Below are 24,706 nucleotides of genomic sequence, written 5' to 3'. Positions count from 1 at the left end.
CAGAGCCCGACGCGGGGCTCGAACTCCTGGACCGCGAGATCGTGACCTGGCTGAAGTTGGACGCTTAACCGACTGCGCCACCCAGGCGCCCCTCCTAAAAGTTTTTTAATGAATGATATCAAATTTTATCAAATGCTTTCCCCCACTGATTAAGATGATCTTATTATTCTCCTCCCTTATTATGCAATTAATGCTAATTACATGGATTGATTTTTCTGATGCTAAATCAACTTTGCAATTCCTGGAATGAACTCAACTGGGTCATAGTGGATTTTTGCTTCTTCATTCCTGAGTGAGATTGGCTTGTAAATTCCATTCTCATAATATTCTTGTCAGGTTGTGCTAAATTCATAAAATAAATTGGGATGTATTCCTTCTTTTTTGGTTCTTTAAAAGATTTGGTTAATAATGATATTATTTCTTCCTTAAAACATTATAAATTACCAATGAAGCCACCTGGGCCTGGAGTTACCTTTGTGGGAAAATTTTAAGTTATGTATTGTTTTTAAACAGATATAGGGCTATCCAATATTCAAGTTCCTATTCTGTATCAATTTCAGTAAGTTGTAGATAATTTTGTTTTTTTAACTGTTCCATTCCATTTGTTCAATTTTCAAACTTATTTGCATAAAGGTGCTCATAAAATACTCTTATGGAGGAAAAAAATGTCTGCAGCATTTGGAGTAATGCTTCCTTTTAAATTTTTGACATTATTTATACCTTCTCTCTTTTTTTCTTGGTCAATCTTGCCAAGGGATTATCAGTATTATTATTTTCAAAGATCCAACTTTGAGGTTCTTTCAATTCTCTCTACTGTACTTCTTCCCCTGTAACATTAATTTTACTCTATTTATACTGCTTCCTTCTACTTTCTTTAGGTTTAATTAGTTCTTTTTCTGACTTACTGAGAAAGCTTTTTTCCTTTTCCAATATGTGCTTTTTAGAAAGCAGTGATCTTCAACCTTAGCTGCACACTGCAATCACCGGGGAGCTTTCAAATGCTTAAGTCCCATCCCCAGAGATTCTGACATGACTGGTCTGAGATGTGGCATGGGCATCAAAAGCTTCCCAAGGGATTCTACTGTGTAACCAAGGTTGAGAACCACAGATTTAAAGCCATACCTTCTAAGTACAACTTTAACTGCATCTTACAAGTGAATTTTTCTTGATCATTCAAATTGTTTTAAAATTTCTGCAGTGATTTTATGAAAATTTTTATTTTTTAAAATTTTCAAGTTTATTGGTAGGGGCAGAGAGAGAGGGAGACAGAATCTCAAGCACTGACAATGCAGAGCTTTATGTGGAGCTTGAACTCATCAATAATGAGATTATGACCTGAGCCAAAATCAAGAGTTGGATGCTTAACTGACTGAGCCACCCAGGCACCCCTTCTGTAAAATTTTTAAATAGACAAATCCAATACATGGCTTTAGAAGTCAGGTGAGTAGTTATTTTTGGGGAAGAATGAAGGGGCTGTGACTGATAACACGGGGAGCTTCTAAAGTGCATGTTTAATTTGTGATAATTTATTGAGCTGGACACCTGCTCTATAAGTGTTTCTGTAATTTTATAGTATACTTAAAAATAGATTTCATACAAGGACTGGGAATTATAATGACATTAGCCTTCTCAATATTAATACTGGGAGCTAGAAGAAACAGCATTAACGTCTTCTAAATTCTAATGGAAAATAGTTTCCAGCCTAGAATTCTGCATTCAAACTTTTGATCAAACGTGAAGGTAAAATTAGAACATTTTCAGACAGAGAAAATTACAGAAAAGTTACCTCCCCTGCAACTTTTCTCAAAACTCCTGGAGAACATGCCCCAGTAAAAGGAGGAAATAAATAGGGAGATAATGACAGGAGATCCTGGAAACAGGGATTTCAACACAAGAGGAAGGCAGAAGAAGTTCCCAAGATGGTAATCGTGCAGCAGGCCTCCAGAGTTAGTGCACCCGGGGGCAGCGGGCTGGAGGGCTCTAGGACAGACATCTCCAAGAGAAACTGAAACCAGGAGACTACACCTGCTTATGTCTGACCACAGACAGATTTTTCAGTTCTAGTTACATAGAAAACCAAATCAGGGCTAGTTACATAGAAAACCAAACGATGAAAAAACCCAGGTTACGATAAAGAGTGATTCCCCCAGCCAAAAAATGGGGAGGTATAATCATAGTTCAACCCAGCTGTGAATAGGGGTTTTACAGTTATAACAACAAAAACGGGAGCACTGATTTAGCCAAACATTGTGATGTAACTATATGACATGAGGGGGAAGGCAGGGGATTTCGCACTCGTGGTGTGTGGGGAGTTGTTGGGTGAGGTTACATGCGATAATGAATCCTCATCTACAGTGGGACATCGAAAGATAGACTGAACTGGAAAATCAAGAAATAGTGTAAGCATGGAGAAGTTAAATATCCTTAAGACAATTTAAACTGGAGGGAAGTAAGGGATGGGAAGGTGTGGGGCAGGATGCTGCTACTTTCTCTTATGAGATCTGGAGCATGTGTATTTTTCAATTATGTGTATACAGTATTTCATAAAAACAAAGTTAAAAATAAAAGAATCCCAAGAAGTAACAAGTTACTTTTAGCTTAAAAACTCTGGATAATCACCTGAATCATCCCTGAACAAGAAGAAGCATATTGGTAGCACACACTAGTAATCATTATTGATTGTTTCAACCCCAAATTCTCCCCGTATGAAGGTCCAAATTATCTACATTTTCGTATAGAATATATGAAAAGCTGCTCCCAAAAGCCAGAACATACAAAGCAAATGTTTTCATTCATCAGATTACACTGAATTTACATTATTGCAACCAACATGTAACTTCTCAAAAAGGCCTATTAAGTTAGTTTGATCTGTTTTGCCCACACCAGATTATTCATTTATCTTTTATGAGCTGATAATTAATGGGATTAAGTACCTGAATCAAAAGAGAGGATATGGTTTGTAGAAGTGAAATTACCTGAAGAAAGTCACGAAGAACTGTACCAGGTCCATAAAATTGCTGTGCTGGGAGAAGGCGATCTGTGAGGGAGAAACAGGCAGCGTGAGGAGGGAGACTACTGGGCAGCACCATCAACTCGGCCTTCCTGGTTCAAGGGTTAAGCTAAAAGACACACTTGAAATGCTCAGGAAGAGTGCTTCAACCCTTTAGTTTCTTTTCTGGCTTAACTGCCAACCCAGAGGTAATATTCTGAAGCCTCAACGCAAACTCCCAGAGTGCCAGCCTTTCTGCTCTTGACATCAGATCTAAGTCCTCTCAGTGTGACCTTGAAGACCTCTCAGACCCCCAACATGAAAACCCCAATGCCAGGCAAGCCAGTTTGCTTGCTACCTCCTCTGCCTTCCTCTGGACAAAATGCTCTCCTTGTTTGCTTTGAGTTCAAGTTCTTGGATCTACCTCGAGGTCAGGAGCTTCTTCTGTGTCCTTCATCCCTTTGATACTTACATGCTCAGGGAATACTCACTCAGGATAGTGTCCTTTCAAAAAAAAACCCGTATCTCAAGTTTTACTACATTAAGTATCATCTGACAATCAATATAACACCAGTTGGAACCTAAATAATTTTATTACACGGTTAATAGTTTTTATACAAAGAATATAAAAAAATCCCTAATGTAGTTCATCGAAGACACCACTGACTGAAACAGGCATTATTTTGTATACAATTAAGAAAAAACATTGTCAATTATACTATGACAAAATGCTTTAAAAATCATTGACTAAGATGCATCGTGATTTCAGAGATATTAGAACATGAAAAAAATGAGCATGTTAGGATTTATTACTAAGTATGAGAACTGTGTCATTATTAGGTATAATACTCATAGTACTAGCCAGATGTTATGGCATATTCCCTGCCTTTTTTATTTTTTATGAATTTTTTTAATGTTTTTTTTTTTTTTTTTTTTTTTTTTTAATTTTTTTTTCAACATTTATTTATTTTTGGGACAGAGAGAGACAGAGCATGAACGGGGGAGGGGCAGAGAGAGAGGGAGACACAGAATCGGAAACAGGCTCCAGGCTCTGAGCCATCAGCCCAGAGCCCGACGCGGGGCTCGAACTCACGGACTGCGAGATCGTGACCTGGCTGAAGTCGGACGCTTAACCGACTGCACCACCCAGGCGCCCCTTTAATGTTTATTTTTGAGAGAGAGACAGAGTGCAAGCGAGGGAGGGGCAGAGAGAGAGGAAACACTGTATCTGAAGCAGGCTGTCAGTACAGAGCCCGACATGGGGCTCAACCCATGAACTGCTAGATCATGACTTGAGCCAAAGTCAGATGCTTAAGTGACTAAGCCACCCAGGCGCCTCTTCCCTGCTTATTTAAAGAGAACATAGCCCTCCTTGGAGAGACAATGGTACTGTAAGTAAAACAATTATTGAATAAGGTGATTACTGCTCCAGTACAGACAATAAATATGACAGGAATCAGAAAATTAAATGATTAGCGGCTTCTTTTTCTAATCCCACCCAACTCTCTGTCAGACAACAGCTTCCATCCTATGGTAATGAAAGAAAAGTCCCAGCACTGGGACAATTCAAGGCTTTGTGCTTTTTTTTTTTTCAATTTTTATTTTTTTAATATGAAATTTATTGTCAAATTGGTTTCCATATAACACCCAGTGCTCATCCCAACAGGTGCCCTCCTCAATGCCCATAACCGATTTTCCCGTCCCTTCCACCCCCCACCAACCCTCAGTTTATTCTCAGTTTTTAAGAGTCTCTTATGGTTTGCCTCCTTCCCTCTCTGTAACTTTTTTTTCCCCCTTCTTCTTCTGTTAAGTTTCTCGGGTCTTCTGTTAAGTTTCTCAGGATCCACATAAGAGTGAAAACATATGGCATCTATCTTTCTCTGTATGACTTATTTCACTTAGCATAACACTCTCCAGTTCCATCCATGTTGCTACAAAAGGCCATATTTCATTCTTTCTCATTGCCAAGTAGTATTCCGTTGTACATATAAACCACAACTTCTTTATCCATTCACCAGTTGATGGACATTTAGGCTCTTTCCATAATTTGGCTATCGTTGAAAGTGTTGCTAGAAACAAGTGCCCCTATGCATCAGCACTCCCATATCCCTTGGGTAAATTCCTAGCAGTACTATTGCTGGGTCATAGGGTAGATCTGTTTTTAATTTTTTGAGGAACCTCCACACTATAAAGAACTCACCAAACTCCACATCTGAAAAACAAATAATTCAGTGAAGAAATGGGCAGAAGACATGAATAGACACTTCTCTAAAGAAGACATCCAGATGGCCAACAGGCACATGAAAAGATGCTCAACGTCGCTCCTCATCAGGGAAATACAAATCAAAACTGCACCCAGATACCACTTCACGCCAGTCAGAGTGGCTAAAATGAACGAATCAGGAGACTACAGATGCTGAAGAGGACGTGGAGAAATGGGAACCCTCTTGTACTGTTGGCTTTGTGCTCTTTTTACAACCAGACTCAAAGAGGCAGAGGAGGTTTCCAATGTTTGCCTTTTCTGATGGTCTTGTTTTCTTTTAGACATTCCACAAATAAAGTTCCAACACTATCTATTCAGGCTATAGGACATTATGGGGAATAGAATTTTCAGTTTTTGTGTCCTCTCTCTAGCCACCATATAATCAGAAATACAAAGATACACAGATTTTATGCCACAGGTAAGGAGAAACCCACATTCTTTGCTTTTACTTCATTTTTTAACAATAACCAGTCACAAGTAAGATTCTTTGAGAATATGGCCACCACCCTTGCACAAAAGCTCTTTAATAAGCTGGAGAAGAACAATTGTTTAAACAAGGTTATTCAATCTTGAGGAATGAGGACTCCTGGTTACAGCATATAAAGAAGAAGAAGGTAACAGATTCCAGTCCAAAAAATTCTGTTGATAGACTTTCATCTTTTAAAGCATTAGTATGTCCTCATTGTTTAGACTTAAAGAGATCCTGAGATGCTTTCCCCACTGTCAGGTGCCAGGAAGTACGGATGCTAATAGTACCCTCTGAGGACTACCAGATGTCTGTGCCCCTTGTGCCACAAAACACTCCTCAGTGCTGTGATCACAGCTGACTTCTTGGTGAAGTAGGGAAACACCACGTTCATGTCTAATTCAAAACCACAACGAACCAATATAAATTGGTTGCCAGCGTGGCTGCTACCCAAGACTCACATTAAGGGAATCTCTTTTGTTACGTATTACAAAGGTTTTGTAGGGGGAAAAAAAAGTCCTAACATAAAAGTGTTTATGAACAGACCGACCACTTAGAAACATCTATTCTTGCTCAACACCCCACCTACCATGTCAGTCTTTGTGGATTAAGCTTTGATTGACAGGGTGATGAACTTATTGTCCAAACTGAAAACTTCTGAGAGAGAAGGGGAAACACAATTCAAAATTACACTGGGCAATCCCTATCAAAATAACACCAGCATTCTTCACAGAGCCACAACAAACAATTCTAAAACTGGAACCAGAAAAGACCCCAAATAGCCAATGTTGAAAAAGAAAACCAAAGATGGAGGCATCACAATTCCAGACTTCAAGCTGTATTACAAAGTTGTAACCATCAAATATGATGCTGGCACAAAAACAGACACACAGATCAATGCAGAATAGAGAACCCAGGAAAGGGTCCACATGTGTATGGCCAACTATTCTTCAACAAAGCAGGGAAGAATATCCAATGGAAAAAAGACAGTCTCTTCAGCAAATGGTGCTAGGAAAACTGGACAGCAACATGCAGAAGAATGAAACTGAACTACTTTTTTACACCACATACAAAAATAAATTCAAATGGATGAAAGACCTAAATATAAGACAGGAAACCATCAAAATCCTGTAAGAGAAAACAGAGAGCAACCTTTTTGACCTCGGCCGCAGCAAGTTCTTACTAGACATGTCTCTGCAGACAAGGGAAACAAAAGCCAAAATGAACTACTGGGACTTCATCAAGATAAAAAGCTTCTGCACAGGAAACAATCAACAAACCTAAAAGGCAACTGATAGAATAGGAGAAGTTATCTGCAAAGGACATATGGGATAAAGGGTTAGTATCCAAAATTGACAAAGAGCTTATCAAACTCAACACCCAAAAAACAAATAATCCAGTGAAGAAATGGGCAGAAGACATGGATAGACACTTTTCCAAAGAAGACATTCAGAAGACAGACACATGAAAAGATGCTCAACATCACTCATCATCAGGGAAATACAAATCAAAGCCACAATGAAATACTACTTCACACCCGTCAGAGTGGCTAAAATTAACAACTCAAGAAACAACAGATGTTGGCAAGGATGCAGAGCAAGGGGAACCCTTTTGCACTGCTGTTGGGAATGCAAACTGTTGCAGCCATTCTGGAAAACAGTACGGAGGTTCCTCAAAAAATTAAAAATAGAACTACCCTACGCCCCAGCAAATGCATTACTAGGTATTTATCCAAAGGACACAAAAATGCTGATTCAAAGGGGCACATGCACCCCAATGTTTATAGCAGCACTATCAACAACAGTCAACTTATGAAAAGAGCCCAAATGTCCATTGACTGATGAATGGATAAAGAAGATGTGGAATATATACACAATGGAATATTACTCGGTGATGAAAAAGAATAAAATCTTGCCATTTGCAACAAAGTGGATGGAACTAGAATGTATTATGCTAAGTGAAATAAGTCATTCAGAGAAAGACAAATATATGATTTCACTCATATGTGGAATTTAAGAAACAAAACAGATGAACATAGGGGAAGGGAAGGAAAAATAAGATAAAAGCAGAGAGGGAGGCAAACCATAAGAGACTCTTAAATACAGACAACAAACTGAGGGTTGCTGGAGGGGAGGTGGATGGGGGGGATGGGGTAAATGAGTGATGGGCATTAAGGAGGGCACTTAATGGGGATGAGCAGTAGGTGTTATATGTAAGGATGAATCACTAATTGTATTACTGAAACCAATATTACACTATATGTTAACTAACTAGAATTTAAATAGAAAAAAATTACAGTGGGACCACAAGCATGAATTGCACTGTCGCTACTCAGACCATCAGACATGCAAACCAATTGCAAAAGTGATCTTGTGAAAGATTAGATTTTACTGAAAGTGCTGTTGGAGAACTGATCGCACAAAACCACAGGCAAATGAGGACTTGGCAGGATTATCAACTGAAGAGGTATGAAGGTAAAAACACAAGTCCTTCAAAATACTCCAGGGAGGATTAAGAGAGGAACTTGGGAAAATTGGTGAGGCTCTTGACTACTAAATCATGCTGTGAAGTCAAATCTGAAGTGAAGGACTCCATCTGTGCTGTCCGATCTCCGAGCACTATCTGCACAACTGAAGCCACACCTCTACTTATCTTGCTCAAGTTTTCTTAGATGTGCATTTATTTATGGTCTTTTTCTTTCATTAGAAAATAAGATCCATGAGGACAGGGACCTTGCTGCTGACTACATGTCTCTAGTGCCTAAAGCACTGACTGGCACATAAGAGTGTTTAATAAATATGTGCTGAATAAATGAATAGGGTAACTGGTAAAATAATGACCCTATCTCCACCTTCCCCCAAAACTGAGTTAAGACCTGATTGAGTTTTCTTTCTTCTAAGAATTGGCTCATGGTTGCAACCATAATTTAAAATTTGTTAACTGTAAAATTAAACACTTTCGTGCTTTTGTTTCACTTAAGACAATATTCCAATCAGAACTTTCTTTCACGAATTATTACAAAATAGACATTGAAACAAACATTGAAGTGCTTGTGGCTTTTCTGACACTGAAGAAAATGGGGACTGTCTATAATAAAATATACTTAACACAAGGAAGAAAACGTCATTACGAATTGTAAATAAAACTCATAGTATCATTTTTCTCCCTTTAGTAGGTATCGCTCCCCACATTCCAGTAAACCTAGAGTTCAGGTCCCCTGACATTTCCACAACCTGCTTCTGCCTCACTTTCAGCAGTAAGTTTGATTAAGCTGTGCTTGCCCAGGGGACCCTCTGGGCATATTAAATAAATCTGAGAAACTAAATCCAGAAGCCCAGCTTAGCCTCAGGGTTTAGGGGAGTGCACGGTGGACCTACATTTCCCATGCAGTAATTTTGTTTCTGCCAAACACGTGTTTTCAGGTTGCTCTACTACTGAACTTGGTCTTTCCGTCACCAGAATGCCCTGCCCACCCATCTGCAGTGGGCACCCTCTGTCCCTTGCTACCCGGTCCAAACACTCCCTTCCTCATTCTGCCACCTGCTCCTCCACTGGGGATTGGCTCTCTCTTCTCTCCACTCCCAGTGCCTGATCCACTTCCCTTTCAGGGCATGGGACAGTCATATTCCACCTTATATGATGGCTGTGTATGCAAGAGATGTCCTGGAAAAAAAGATTCATGTACTCTTCTGTCTACAAAGGTATCAATTTCTGACTTTCTAATTGCTACAGGATAAAGAACAAAAAGGCAATTCCCTACCTCCCACAGAAGCAGATACCCTGACCTCCAGAGGGCAAATACACCATCATATTCCAAGAACTAGACAATGGTTCTCAAACTCTGGAGAGCTTGCAACAAAGCGTGAATCCCATTCCTACTCCTGAAGCTTTAAGCTCCCCAGGTGATTCTGATGCTGGTGTCCAAAGACTGTATTTTAGGAAACACTGAACTAAAGAATTAAAGGAAAGAGTCTACCCTGCTCCGTCCCCTGAACAATTCCTTTAGTGTTTCGGAACTACACTGAAAAAATTTGTCATTTTTACTTGGAAGGTTTGGCCTCCAAAGAAATGAACTCGGATCTTCTCCAGGGGTGGGAGGGTGGTGGGGAAAGGGGGAAGGATGAGGATAGTGCTTTGAAACAGAGAGGTATGGCCCAAACCCTGAGACCAGGAAATGGGAGGAATGGAGAAGATGTTCTAGAGTTTTGAAAGGGCCAAGGAATACAGGGTGACTGCATGGTAGGCCTGGGGAGGCTCTGGGGCCTCGCTGATTATTCTGTGCTCAAGTGCCTAGGTCTGTCACACATGGGAATGAGGACAGCTGTCTTAAAACAAACCTAACGGCCAGAAGCCAGGGCAGTCAGTGAATGAAGATCAGAGGGTCTTCCCCAGATCTCTGGGTTCAGGTTAAGTCCTGAGGTTTCTGCAGTCCTGAGAAGGGGATGGGGCTCTCTGAGAATGGATTTCTTATCAACTGTGGTAGGGAGGGTGCTCTAAAATTTTTTTAAAAATTAAAAAAAATTAAGGCACTTCTTATATTAAACTACCACAGAACACATTCTTTTTCTAACATTTGTATTTTACATCTACTATGTGCAATCCAGAAAAGTAGGTATTCGGAAACAAGTGAACGAGTGGATGAATGAATACTGAACTAATAGGGAAAGGCCACTGTTTAATACAGAAGGTTTGAAAAAAGAGAGGGAAGGACCTCTAGTTTGCCTTTATCTTCTCCACCATGAGTGATCTTCACTGTTATGAACACACAAGGTAGAGGATGGGAAAGGACAGCTGGCCATCCTGAGAAGTAAAGATTGCTAGCTCCCAGGCAGCACCTGGTGGGCTCTGAGAAAACCCAAGGTCTGTATGTACCTGACAGAATCCTGATGGGCTGCTCCGATGGCTCTTGAGGCCCGAAGCTTCACCAGGGCTCACCTCCTACTGGTCTGGGAGTCTGTCCAGACCGGGGCCCCTCTGCTCTTCAAACAGGCTCTGCAGACACTGAAGATCTCACTTCAGGATCTGAGAGGGCCAAAGTGGCCTTGGCTGCCATCTGGGCTCCTGGCTTCACCATGCCACTCTTGCCACACAGCTCTGGCACTGCAAGGCTGGAAGTCAGGAGAGAACGGACTCCTCCTGTAAGAACTCAGGCCTCAGCTGTGTCAAAGATGGAAGACTCTGTGACCACTCTCACCGGGCTCTACTGCTGCTACCACCTTGAGTTTTGCTGTGCCATAGAAAAGTTTTCTTGTATTAAATCTTGCCATTTGCCACAACATGGATGGATCTAGAAGGTGTAATGCTAAGTGAATTCAGTCAGAGAAAGTCACATACCATGCAATTTCACTCATTAGTGGAATTTAAGGAAAAAAACAAAGAAAAAAAAAAGAGAGACAAACCAAAAAACAGACTCCTAACTACAGAAAATTGATGTTACCAGAGGGGAGGAGGGTGGGGGATATGTGAAACAGGGGATGGGGATTAAGAAGTACATTTGTGATGAATACTGGGTGATGTATGGAATTGCCGAATCACTATACTATACACCCGAAACTAGTATTCACACTGTATGTTAACTACACTGGAATTAAAAAAAAAAAAAAAAGAATAAAGGAACACTGGATGCCCTTGTGGCAGCTGCAGAAGCTTCCAGCAGAGGTGGGCCTGCAGCTTCTTCACAAAATAATTGATAGCATTTGTAGTCGAGCTTATCCTACCAGGATTCGCGCTGTGTTTGGGATTCAACAGAATGGAAGAATGTTCTAGAAGATATTACCAAATTTTTCAAAGCTGTAGTTGGTAAAAATTTACCTGATGAAGAGATATTTCAGCAGTTGAATCAGCTGAATTAATTTCATCAAGAAGCTATCGTGAAATACTTAAAAAGTAGGAAAAGATGAAATCAGGCAGGCTCTGTTAGAAGAAATAGTTGATATTTCTTCTCACAGCTACAGGATTTTGACTGGCAGTTAAAGCTTGCATCGTCTAGTAACAAGATTGCTACGTTATAAATGCTACTTAAAAAAATTTTTTTTTAGTGTTTATTTATTTTTGAGAGAGAGAGAGAGAGAGAGGGAGCATAAGATGAGAAGGGGCAGAGAGAGAGGGAGACACAGAATCTGAGGCAGGCTCCAGGCTGTGAGCTGTCAGCGCAGAGCCTGACGTGGGGCTGGAACCCACAAACTGTGAGATTGTGACCTGAGCTGAAGTCCGGCACTTAACATACTGAGCCACCCAGGCGACCCACAAATGCTACTTTTAAACTTTAATCTAGATGTAAAAGAAAATGGCGAAGTCAAACCGTATTGTTGAAATAAGTAAAGAAGAGCTGCAGAATCTAATATATTCTTTGGAAGCAGCTAACAAGGTGGTCCCACGGTTGAAATAACTGGAAACTATCAGATTTCACTGCTACACTTGAGACGGCCGAGTGACTGCTGTGTGTTCAGAAAACCCGCAATATACAGACTGTTATCCTGTGCTGAGAGAACAGCCGTGCTGAGATTGCAGAGATAAAAATTTATCAGCTTCCCGAGCTGAGATTGCAGAGATAAAAATTTATCAGCTTCCCGAGCTGAGATTGCAGAGATAAAAATTTATCAGCTTCCCGAAAGAACAGGAAATGACATGGATGACAGGAAATGCATAAAAATGAAAGATGAAAAAGCTGTAACAGTGATTTATATTTTCATAATGGTTGTTGTGCACTTATTAAATATTTGAGAAATCTTTATAGATATACAATTTCACTTTTACTGAAAACTAGAAATGGGCTCTAAAGTAATGTAAACATACAAAGCACAAATATACTTGAATGTTGCTTAAAGGAATATATGAATAGCAGGGTGTGTAACATGGATATATATGATTAATTTATATTTTAAAAATAACTTCCAAGAATGTATATGCTGCATATATAACTCAGCAGATTCTGTATCTTTATTATATTTCAAAGATTGTAAAATGTAAATTTCTTAAAGAAAGAAACTCTTCTTCAGACATGAACAAGAAAAAAATAATTAAACCTGTGTGAACAGTTTTGAGTTATGAATTCTAGAAATTAGATTCTTTTACTAGAATAGGAAAAAATGAAAATAACACTGTTACTTCTGCATTTGTGTGTCTGATTGGGAGGGTATGCTCTGATAAAAAGAACAGATGTCATTGTGTAGTGTATATATAACTATTCAAATATCAGCTAAGATTAAATATAGGTCCACTTTTGTTATAAACTTCATAGTGAAGTGAATAGTTTTGGGTGTTAACAACTTCACTGGAAAACAAACCGTTTTTAATTTTAGTTAACTTTAAAAACAAGTATTCTGGGGTGGCTCAGTTGGTTAAGCATCTGACTCTTAATTTAGGCTCAGGTCAAGATCTCACGGTTCCTGGGCTGACAGTGTGGGGCCTGCTTGGGATTCTTTCTCTCTCTCTCTCTGTCTCTCCCCTTCTCTCTCTCTCTCTCCTCCTCTCTCAAAATAAATGAATAAATAAATAAATATTTATATATATACACTAAAAACAAAAATAAAATAATTTTCTTAAAAACAAAACAAAAACAAATGGGAGTTCTATCTGGAACTCCATACTGAGACCACGGGCTCTGGACTGGATCCCAGTGCCCATCAACTGGCCTCACATACTAGCCACCTAATGCTGGTTTGTGCTGGCACAGAAACTGTATACCCAGACTCTGCTCAGAGCCTCAAAGCAACTTAATACCACCGAGCCACTCCTTCCTGACATGTGATTAGCTAACACTCACCATCCGTGCCCTCCCAGCCTCCCACCTCAACACTGCTCTGTGCTTTCTTCCCCAGTTGTCCTTCCAGCCACTCCTTCCACCACTCTCCAGAATTCTGATTCCATTTTATCATGATCATTAGTAATTTCAAAGTCATTAAGAACTACATATACTGTACCTGGCTGAAATATCTACAAGGACAAAAGAGCTAATCATGTAAAGCAATGGTTCCTGCTCCCCATTTCCTCTTGTAAAGGTTTCTCTCCAGAGGTCCCCACCTTGATTTAGGTTTCTTTTCAGTTCTTCTGTGGGTTACCTTTTTATCACTAATTAGTGTTTTGTTTTATTTTATTTGCTATTTCTTGACTTAGCCATTTTAGGCATCACTTACTGACTTTCCTACTATAATCAAAGGTGATTTAGGCCATTGTCCCCACTCGCCCCTTCCAGGATAGTCACATCATTATTTTTAGGGCCTCTGTCAGTTTCTGTGTCACTGTTCTGAGGGTGATGGTGTTGGAAGGATGCCAACAGAGACAGGGAACAGATAAACCACCCTTGGATACAGGGAAAAGATGTGCCTGTTATACACAAACGGTTGCAGGAGCAGGAGGCAATTTGGCCATGGCCCCCTGGAAGGAAGCTTCCCAGTCCTCATAGCCCAGAGGGAGGAGATCTCAGGCCTCTGATGCACCTGTGCTTGGAGGTGAGCCCAGCAGCTCTCAGGAAGGCTCCCTTTGCCATCTCACCAGGGTGAGGTGTGTTAGACTGAGGGAAAACAGGGTTTTGTCCCAGACTCCTGACTGTTCTAGAGACTGCCCAACAGCAGCCAATAACTGGTAAAACCCTAGTAAAATGCTGTGTACTTCCTGCAAAGTAAAAGAAAGTCAGTTCCAAGATATACCCCAGCTGGCCTAGATGTGCTAGGTTCCAGCTAGCCTAGGCTGCTGGCCCAGCTGAGGCTACCTTCAGGAGGTTAAATAATACACTTAGACCTTTATTCTTTTTTTCTATCACTTGTATGATGTTTTTTTGCATATTTTTTATTATGGAAAATTTTAAATTTAAAAAGTAGAGAGAACAGAATAATGAACCCAGTGTGCTCACTACCCAGTTGTAATAATGACCAGCCCAAGGTCAGTCTTGTTTCATCCATATGCTAGCCTCTTTCCCCACAATCATATTATTTTGAAGCAAATACCAGGTTTCCTATCATTTCATCCTTAAATATTTCAATACATATAGTTATCTCTTAATGCCCCTCTTTGTGAAATTAGGATGTTTGTATCCTCATCCTTTTCTTTTCTTCTACCACTTTCGACAACTTCTGGAACAATTCAATCCTGTAACACCAGACTGTGCATACTGGGATGACAAATTCTTGGTCTCCAACCCGAGCTGGCACCTTAGCACTGGTTGGCAATCATTCTGACAGTATCAGAAAAAGCTCTCAGCACCTTTAGAAAAGTTGCAAAAAACCCCACAAAGTTCTGATACCAACCCGAAAGCTCTCGTACCTACAACTATTCATCCATCTAGTGCACATTTGTGAAGTGTCTACAGCTGATCAACACTATGCTAGGACACTGAGGACACAGAAATATAAGGCATCCTCCTTGCCCTTAAGGAAATCTTTGTAGAGTGAAAAGCTCGACAAGTCTACAGCCATGGAGGCACAGATGAGGAAAGAAAGTTGCTACCAGGTATGTCTGAGGGACACCTGATGGACCCACTCCCCTGGGTTTCCAAGTAAGAATTCTACCTGGACTCCCCAACTCAGGCCCAGCTCCCTCCAAACCATTCTCCCAACTGCTGCCAAAAGGGTCTTTCAAAAACACTGATCTTTGGACACTTCTTGGCTTATGACACATCAACAATTCCCAGTGGTTTTCAGGTCAGGGTTCAACCCCTCTGCTGAAGCCTCCAGTCTCGTCATGACAGCCTCTGCCTAGTTCTCCAGCACTTTGCTCACAGCGCTGCCGCTTCACCTCTGCTGAACTCCTGCTTGTTCTTGAAAGTGACTGGGTATACCCTTTCCCCACCCCAAACACCCCTACTCCCCAACCTCATGTTCCTGACACTCAGCCCTGGTACTGCTCATCCTCACTCAGACCCAGGTGGCATGGGACACTCCCCTCTCCTCCCAGGGCTCCCAGAAGAATGTGGGCACATCCTGCCACCCTGCATCCGACAGCTCCTCCTATCCATTCAAAACTGCTACTTTGGGCTACAAGTCTGTGGAGTGAGTGGATGTTAAGGGAAGCCTATTGGGTCCTGGATATGGAGGTCACACGAGAGAGGTCTGTTAGTAATGGAGATTTACCCTTCCTAGCCATAGGTGGTTTTCACAGATGGTGTCAATGAAACTATCCAGGGAGAATGGGTCCAGAGGAAATCCAAGGGAACAATGGTATTAAAAAACTAAGAAGAAACAGCCAAAGCCATAGGTGGAAAGTGAAAGAGAGGAGGCTTTCAAGAAGGAACAATAAATAATGATCCTAATGAAAATCACAAGATAGTATAAGAACCTTAAATGCCACTTTGAAACAAAGAAAGACTTATGCTTTAAGTCGCTCAGTTCTAGATGTATTTCATGGCTTTATAATTCTTAAAACTTATAAGGTACAGATATCTGACACCAGGAGGTATGTGCATATGCCATCATTATCATTATACAATAACATAAACATTAAAAGTATATTTGACATTACTCACAATAGCCAAAGAGTGAAAACAACCCAAGTATCCATCAACAGATGAATGGATAAATAAAATGTGGTATATGTATATCCATACAATAAAATATTATTCACTCTTAAAATGGAGCTAAGTACTCAGACATACTAAATATAAATGAATCTTGAAATCAGTATGCTAAGTGAAAGAAGGCAGTCTCAAAGGACCGTATATTATGTAATTAAATTATTATGAAATGCCCAGAATAGGCAAAGCTATAGGGATAGAAAGTAGACTGGTGGTTGCCAGGGGCTAAGGGGAGGGAGGAATGGGGAGTGACCGCTACTGAGGGTTTCTTTCTGGGGTGATGAAATGCTCTAAAATTGATTGAAGGCAAAGTTACATAACTCTGTGAATATACTAAAAACTACTAAAGGGTGCACTTTAAATGGGCAAATTGTATAGTATGTGGGTTATATCTTAACAAAACTGTTACCAAAAGAAGCATATCTGAGTGAAGTCTCATACATCCTTTGCTTAGTGGAGTAATCCTGTTAGCACCTATAAACATAACTCTAAAGTCCAAATGAATGCCCAGTTCTCAATACAAATTCCGTGTTGCCTTCACTTGTGAACACTAGCCTCTTACATAAACCAGCAGATGAAACACGCAGCACGGAGAAGGCTTTAATATTAGTTCCACATTACAATAACAACCTCTGTTGCAGAGCCAGTAACAAGCCTGAACCCCAGCTTCACTGCCCACCTTCCCAGCTCACACAAAACATCTGCCTGTCCATTCTCTATCTTGAATACCTACCCTCCCAAACTATGAGCATGGCTATGCCAGCTGAGTCCCTCTGGCAAGGACACCCAGGATTGCTTTCAGAAAGCAGAGGCTGAGGGAGGGGCGCTCACCCACAGGAGCAACTGACCAGAAAACATGCACAACTGGCCCCAACACACCCACCATCCTTCTACACACAAGGCCTTTTCAATCTGGGTGTTGTGTGTGTTGTTTTTTTTAACTGTGTCTACAAAGATTTTTACAGTTGGTTTCAAATTCCCTCAGTTAGCAGTTACAGGTTTTGATCTGTTCCTAATTACGGAAAAGAATCCTGGGATTGGTACAGAGTGAAGGAACTTGAGTTCAGCATTACAATTTTTAAAGTGCCAATGTTTATATGAATTCTGAGAACTAGATTTCCTCAGTTATTCTGCTTTAAAAAAGGAGAATCAAGGACAAAAAGGCTTTGCCTGCACTGAAAGCCATACTAAAATTTAACCGAATGACCTATCCTGCACCATTTAGACACTTCCTTACTCTTTTCCATAAATTAGTCTCTACATTTTTACCGAACCTGGATAGTCTCTAAGTGTGCATGGGTGTGTTTAAGAGCTAACCACATCTAGAAAAGCTAAGGCTCTGAGGAAAACAGAGCAGTACAGACACGTACAGCCCCCTTTGTTGAGCACACCGCTGGATCTGTGCAGGAAGAGGCAGGCTGAGCCCTCTACACGGCACACATCCAGGTACAGTCCCAAGTGCACAGAGAACGGGTGTCGTGTGCAGACACCGAGGACGCACAATGCCGCAGCTCTATTTACGCTGCCTGCAAATACTACAGTTAGTTGTACCAAAGAGTAAAAAGACACATTTCCAATAGAACTTACCTGCTCGTTCAAGGAAAGCTTGGCAAACTAAATGGTGAGCACGCCATAGTTTATTTTCGAAAGTGCTCCTGAATACAGCTTTCATAAGTGGATCTTACTCAAGTAAGTGATCCAGCCCAGGTGAACAGAAAATCAGGCAGAAAGTCAACATCTCTTTGACTCTTAAACTTAAAATTAGTACTTTTTAAAAGTAAGTGTGGGGAAGAGATCCCTCTAGAAGGAAATGCTCTAAAACCATTTCAGTGGCTTTCAGAGGGTGGAGCAACAGGGCACTGGGAGGAAAAAAAACTAGAACTCAGCATTGGCAAGAGCACGACTATCTCCAGCACAAGAGCCTGTTTATATGCACGGAGCCCTCTTTCTAAATGGGAAAAATGTCAGCAGCGTAAGATTTTCACTAAGAACCTTAAAAATGTTCATCATTTTTCAGCTATACACAACAAAGCCTAAAGTTCAATCAGAGTCAGAAGTAACAAGGTATGTCAGTATGAAAACCACCTCAACTTAAAACAAGCCAAGAAATAATATTTACTAGACCCCAAATCAAATATTTTATAAATGTATCTGATCTATAATTGGATAGTGTCAGACGTTACCAAAGTGAAATGGTATTGACTAAAGCCTACAGCTCAACCTCTATGGGGTCAAACAACCTAAATCCCTGAATGCCACCTAAGATTCCCATTACCTTGGTGTATTCACGCTGCATAATCCTCTCCCCTTGAGTGCGGGTGGGCCTGACCTAATCAGGTGAACACTTTTAAGAAGGTCCTGAGGTCAGTCAGGAAAAGTCAGAAAAAGTTGAAACTTCAGTAGACAAATCTATATTTTTGGTCTAAAATTTTTATTTTCAAATGTTATAGAAATGGAATCATACAGTATATAGATTGCTAAGCCTCCCCCCACCTCAGCAAAATTTCCTTGGGATTCATCCAAATTATTGTATCGATAGTTTATTTCTTTTTATTGCTGAGTATTACATATGTATATGTACTACATACATATATATATGATATGCATGTAGCACAGTGTGGCCATTAACCTGCTGAAGAATATTTGGGTAGTTTCTAGTGGGGGCTATTATGAGTAATGCTGCTGAATATTGCTGCACAGGTGCTATAAACATGGGTATACAGGTGTCTGTGTAATCACCGGTTTTCATTTCTCTGGGATAAATGCCCAGGAACGCAAATGCTGGGTTGTATACTAAGTGCAAGTTTAGTTTTATAAGATGCCAAACCACTTTCCGGAGTGGCTATACCATCTTACTTTCCCACCAGCAATGTATGTGTGATCCAATTTCTTTGTATTCTCTCAAGCATTCGGTGTTCTCACTATTTTGATAGGTCTGTGGTGATGTCTCATTGTGGTTTTAATTTGCATTTCTTTAATGGCTTCTGAATCTGCGTATCTCATGTCCTTATTTGCCGTAACGTATAATCTACTTGATGAACTGTCTCTTCACATCTTTTGTTCATTTTTAAATTAGAGTACTTCTTTTTTAAAGTGTTGAGTTTTGAGAACTGTTATAGTCTAGATACAAGTGCTTTGTTAGAAATATGATTTGCAAAAATTTTCTCCCAGTATGTAGCTTACTGTTTCATCCTCTTGCCAGGGTCTTACTACATAGAGCAAAAGCTTTTGGTCTTGATGTGGTCCAATTTATCAATTTTTTCCTTTATGGGTCATGTTTTTGTTGTCAAATCTAGATATCTTTTGCCCAGACTTAGGATATAAAGTTCTTCTTCAAGGGGCGCCTGAGTGGGTCAGTCGATTAAGCGTCCGACTTTGGCTCAGGTCATGATCTTGTGGTTCATGAGTTGGAGCCCCGCGTCGGGGTCTGTGCTGACAGCTCAGAGCCTAGAGCCTGCTTTGGATTCTGTGTCTCTATTTTTTCTCTTCCCGTGCTTAATAACTCCTGGAGATAACACACTGCAGTTGTGCTAGTGGTTACAGTATTTGGAGATAAAATTAATATTTTTTTAATGTTTTTTTTTTGGGGGGGGAGGGAGGGAGAGAGGGGGGGAGAGAGAGAGAGAGAGAGAGAGAGAGAGAGAGAGAGAGAGAACCCCAAGCAGACTCTGCACTGTCAGTGCAGAGCCCGACCAGTGCACAGCCCGATGCAGGGCTCTATCTCACAGTGAGATCATAACCTGAGCTGAAATCAAGAGTTGAACACTTAACCAACTGAGCCACCCAAGAGTTCCTAAAATTAATATTTTTGACTAGAAGTATCTAATGATGAGTCCACAGAAACTGAACGTGGACACATCATTAAGATGTAATCAGAAATGACCAGATGACTCCAGTTAACATTTCTGAAATAGCGATCACATTGATTATTTCAAAATCCTTACTCTGTAGGTAAGTGTATTTTAATTTTTTGCCCTTAAATACTTTCATTTATCTTGGGAACGGGCTTTTGAGGGGGAGGGTGCTATCTCTTTAGCTAGCAGAATAGCGTGCCTTTTATCCTCACACATCCTATTTTTGAGGACACAGTAGCCATGCTTCATGGGAGGTCAGAGCTGCGTACAGCAGTCTTGCCCTTTGATATCCTTGGACTCTGTCAAGTGAACCAGAGAAACAGCCCTTTGCAGCATGGCAGAGCCCCCAAAGTTCTGGGATTTACCTCCACTTCAATAATATTAAATGTTTTTTAGCATGAGAATGTGTTATAACATTCGAATTAATTTGGACTACACTTTGGCTTTCGAGAGGAATCATTTCAAATAGACACAGGTACTTTTTATTAACTTCTTATTCTTGCTATCTTAAATTCCTTACTGTGTTTAACGGTACACTTGCCAAAATACTTAGCATGTTAAAAAAAAAAAAAGCAGGCTTTTGATTTTTTTGTTTTTTTGTTTTTTTTTAAACAGCTTCAGATTGAAGCTGAGAGTTACCATAAACAAGTTGAGTGGCAGGCCTGGTATGCTGTGTCTTGTTACATAAAGCTATTGCCAGAATCTCAGTAAATATAACATTTAAAAAATTTGCCTTTGTATATTCATAACAAATAACAACAAGTGAGAATTACATTATGCTCTTCCTGTATCATATTTTACTAAGATTTCACGCTTCATTATCTACTGCTGAACTGTTTAATAGTAATGTTACATGGAAATGATAGATCATTTTTACTTTATATTTTTATATAATGAGGTAACATGAAATATAATTTGATGTACAATTTTGCCTGTTACAGAGGGTGTGCTAATTATAGTGGCATATGCACAAAACATTTTGACATGACAAGAGGCTGAATAAGTGGCCACTTTACTTAGGAAAAAAAAGGTATGATCTATAATGAGCTGATTTTGTTTAAGATGTGAGGTTTAGATCAAAGTTCATTTATTTGTCTGTTGTTGCCCAATTGTTCCAGCGGTACTTATTTGAAAAGGCTCTCCTTCTTCCACTGAATTAATTGTCTTTGTTTCTTTGTCAAAAATCGTATCGACATATTTATGTGGTTCTGTTTCAGGGTTCTTTATTCTATTCCTTGATCTGTCTATCCCTCCACCAACAACCACAAAGTCTTGATTACTGTAACTAAACAATAAACCTTAACATTATATACAGTGATTCCTCCCACTTTATTCTTCTTTTTCACACTTGTTACAGCTATTGTAGACTCTCTGCCTTTTTGTATGAATTTTAGATTAAGTTTATCTATATTTACCAAAAAAAAAAAGTCTTGCTTTGATATTTAAAACTTTTAAAAATTAGGGTAAAACCTACATAAGATAAAATTTACCATTTTAACCTTTTTTTTAATGCTTATTTATTTATTTTTGAGAGACAGAGCACAAGCAGGGGAGGGGCAGAGAGAGAGAGGGAGACACAGAATCCAAAGCAGGCTCCAGGCTCCCAACTGTCAGCACAGAGCCCGATGTGGGGCTTGAACCCACAAACCGTGAAATCGTGACCTGAGCCAAAGTTGGACGCTTAACCAACTGAGCCACCCAGGTACTCCCCATTTTATTTTATTTATTTATTTAATTAAAAAAAATTTTTTAATGTTTATTTATTTTTGAGAGAGACAGAGACAGAAGATGAGTGGGTTAGGGGCAGAGAGAGAGGGAGACACAGAATCTGAAGTAGGCTCCAGGCTCCGAACTGTCAGCACAGAGCCCAACGTGGGGCTCGAACTCACGAGCTGTGAGATAATGACCTGAGCCGAAGTCGGACACTCAACCGACTGAGCCACCCAGGCACCCCCAGGTGTTCTCCATTTTAAACATTTTTAAGTGTATGATTCAGTACTCTTTTTTATTTATTTTATTATGATTTTTTTAACATTATTGAGAGACAGAGAGACACAGAGTGTGAGCAGGGGAGGGGTAGAGAGAGGGGGAGACACAGAATCTGAAGTAGGCTCCAGGCTCTGAGCTGTCAGCACAGAGCCCGACTCAGGGCTCAAACTCACAAACTGTGAGATCATGACCTGAGCCATGGCTTAACCAACTGAGCCACCCAGGCGCCCTGATTCAGTACTCTTAAGCAGAGATGCTGCAAAAATTAGATAAGAGGATAGTGTGAATAACTTTATGTCTATACATCTGAAAAAATTAAATAAATAATAACTAGAAAAAATTATTTTAAATGACTCAAACAGAAAGGAAAAATCCAAAATATCCTATAACTTTTAAAGAAGCTGAATCAACAGTTTAAAAAAATCTCCACAAATAAAACACCAAAATCTAATGATTTTACAGGAGAGATCAGGTACTCAAGGTTCATAGAATTCTAATCTTATATAATCTCTTCCAGAAAGAAGAAAAAATCAATTTACAATTACTAATGGTTAGTTTAACCTTGATATACACATCTAACAAGGAAAGCAAAAGGAAATTGGACAAATGGTGGTGTCATTCACTGAGAAAAGAGGCCTGGGGTTTGGGGCTGAGGTCATAGGAATGACTATGTGCGAAAGGCAGGAGCTTGCGATTGTCCAGGCAGAGATGTCTAGGCAGCCACCAAGAATATTGGTCTGGAGCTCAAGCATAAGCTGGGCTGGAGACAGCACTGAGAATCACCAATACAGAGAATCCCGTAAGTCTTACAGGGGGGATGGAATTACCCCGGGAAACTGTATGGGATGTGACTGATTTGCAGACAACCCCAATATTTAAGGAAGGAGATTCCCTGAAGAGACTGGCCAGAGAATCAGGGAAAGAGAGGACCAGGAAGGCCAGAAAGACAGTGACTCAAACCACTCTGTGAGCAAGAGAGCAGTGAGGAGACTGAAGAATTCAGTGACTGGCATCTGCTAAGATAGGACAGTTTCAGGATGTGGTGAGGGAAGGAGGCACTGCTGTGTGGGCTGATGGACAAGTAGATAAGAGGAAGCACAGATAGGGAGCCAACACTATGAGAAGGCTGGCCAAGGAGGGAAGCAAACAGTGTCTAAGAGCAAAGGGAAAAGCCGATTAGAGGATGAGCACATTGGTAGACCACTAGACAGAAAAAGGAAAGTGGTTGGTGAGAAAAAAAACCACAACACAGAACCTATCCTCACATTCCAGGAAGGAGAAGATTGCTCTGTAGTCACAGTCCCAAGACATGGACACAAAATCACCACAAGTCCTTTTCAAACACATCGTCACTGATCAGTGATGACTTGCTTCTGAGAGTCGGTGAACGGCCACAGACCCGTCCTGTGACCATGCTTCGATGGCTAAAGGTGAACCAGCCCTTGGAAGTCCACCCAGCCCTGAATTCCACACAGGGGGTAAAAGAGAAAAGTATGGAGGCAAGGCCCTTGAGGACAGCGGCAGATGATAAAGAGCAAAAATGAGGTCACGGGTCTTGGATAAGAGGGAGTCTACTGGTCACTCAAGAACAGAGAAAACGATCAAGGTTGATAACACCGGTGGCAGCAGCAGGTGACATGCTTTCAGGTCACATACACAAAAAATCTGAGGTGTGGAGCGGCTACACGATCTGTCCAGGAGCAAGCCAGGACGCATCCTCCTGTCCGACTGCAGGGCCTGTGCTCTTACAGGCAACCTTGTGCTGCCACCCATTGCTATCTTCCTCTAAACTCTGCCCGCATTTGTGGCATCTTTCTGTATGGCACATCCCACGCTCTGGCTTTCGCTGGTTAGAAGTGTGTTTATTTCATTTATACCCACCTTCCCCCAGAACCAAAGCTCTATAGGCTTTTACATGGCAAGTGCTCAGCAAAGAAATGAATACAGCTGTAGTTACCAAACGTGTTATGTGCCGAGTTGATTTCAAGAGCGTGTATCATTTCCCTTCTCAAGTGACTGAAGCCATCCCCACCACACCTTCTTTACGGTGCTCAGGTGTTCACACTCCTTTGCCACAGAGACTACAAAGGCAAAGCTATACTGTGCACCTCATTTACCTCAAGTTCCAAATTAGTGGATTTAGTCTCCACTGAAGAGATTTCACTACGTCTGCAGGTTGAGACCGAAAAGCACTTCTTACCTGAATTTTGATGGGCCAGGTGAAATTGCTGACATAGACGAAGAAAGTGATATTTGGATGGTTGCGAAAATCAAATTTCTCATTAGAGAAGCTATCTTTGTACTCCTTAATGTTGGTTTTTGAAACAACAGGCATCTCTTCTCCAGCCTGGGTTCCAGCTGTCAGGAAGAAAAGAATGAAATACAAGAGCCCCATTTTTTTTTTCTTTTTGTGGACAGAATCTGTCCTCATTAATAATGACAGTTTAGCATTTACTTAACACTCACTATGTTCCAGGAATAGCTTTAAGAGCACAATCTCCTTTAGTTCTAACAACAACTCTTTTTTTTTTTTTTAATATGAAATTTATTGTCAAATTGTTTTCCATACAACACCCAGTGCTCATCCCAACAGGTGCCCTCCTCTATGCCCATCACCCACTTCCCCCTCCCTCCCACC

General features: G+C 40.5%; 1 protein-coding gene and 1 pseudogene across 4 annotated transcripts in view; one reads left to right on the top strand and one right to left on the bottom strand.

Annotated features, from left to right (window-relative positions):
- The window catches only part of ATRN (attractin), a 161,438-nt gene that overhangs the window by 28,001 nt on the left and 108,731 nt on the right, over positions 1 to 24,706 (bottom strand). For all 4 annotated transcript variants that reach the window (XM_047067624.1, XM_047067625.1, XM_047067627.1 and 1 more), the window contains exons 24-25: positions 24,269 to 24,426; positions 2,976 to 3,037 (exon numbers count right to left, since the gene is read on the bottom strand). In XM_047067624.1, the coding sequence (XP_046923580.1) occupies positions 2,976 to 3,037; positions 24,269 to 24,426 (220 nt within the window). The remainder of the gene's footprint in view (positions 1 to 2,975; positions 3,038 to 24,268; positions 24,427 to 24,706) is intronic.
- On the top strand, positions 11,341 to 12,106 carry LOC124503184 (COMM domain-containing protein 8-like; annotated as a pseudogene).

The sequence above is a fragment of the Lynx rufus genome, unplaced genomic scaffold (genome assembly GCF_022079265.1).
Source record: "Lynx rufus isolate CCGP_SWC_20201006 ecotype Redwood Valley unplaced genomic scaffold, mLynRuf1.p SCAF_8, whole genome shotgun sequence".
Classification (NCBI taxonomy): Eukaryota; Metazoa; Chordata; class Mammalia; order Carnivora; family Felidae; genus Lynx; species Lynx rufus.
The sequence above is the reverse complement of the archived record's forward strand: the minus strand, read 5'-3'. Positions and strand labels throughout refer to the sequence as shown.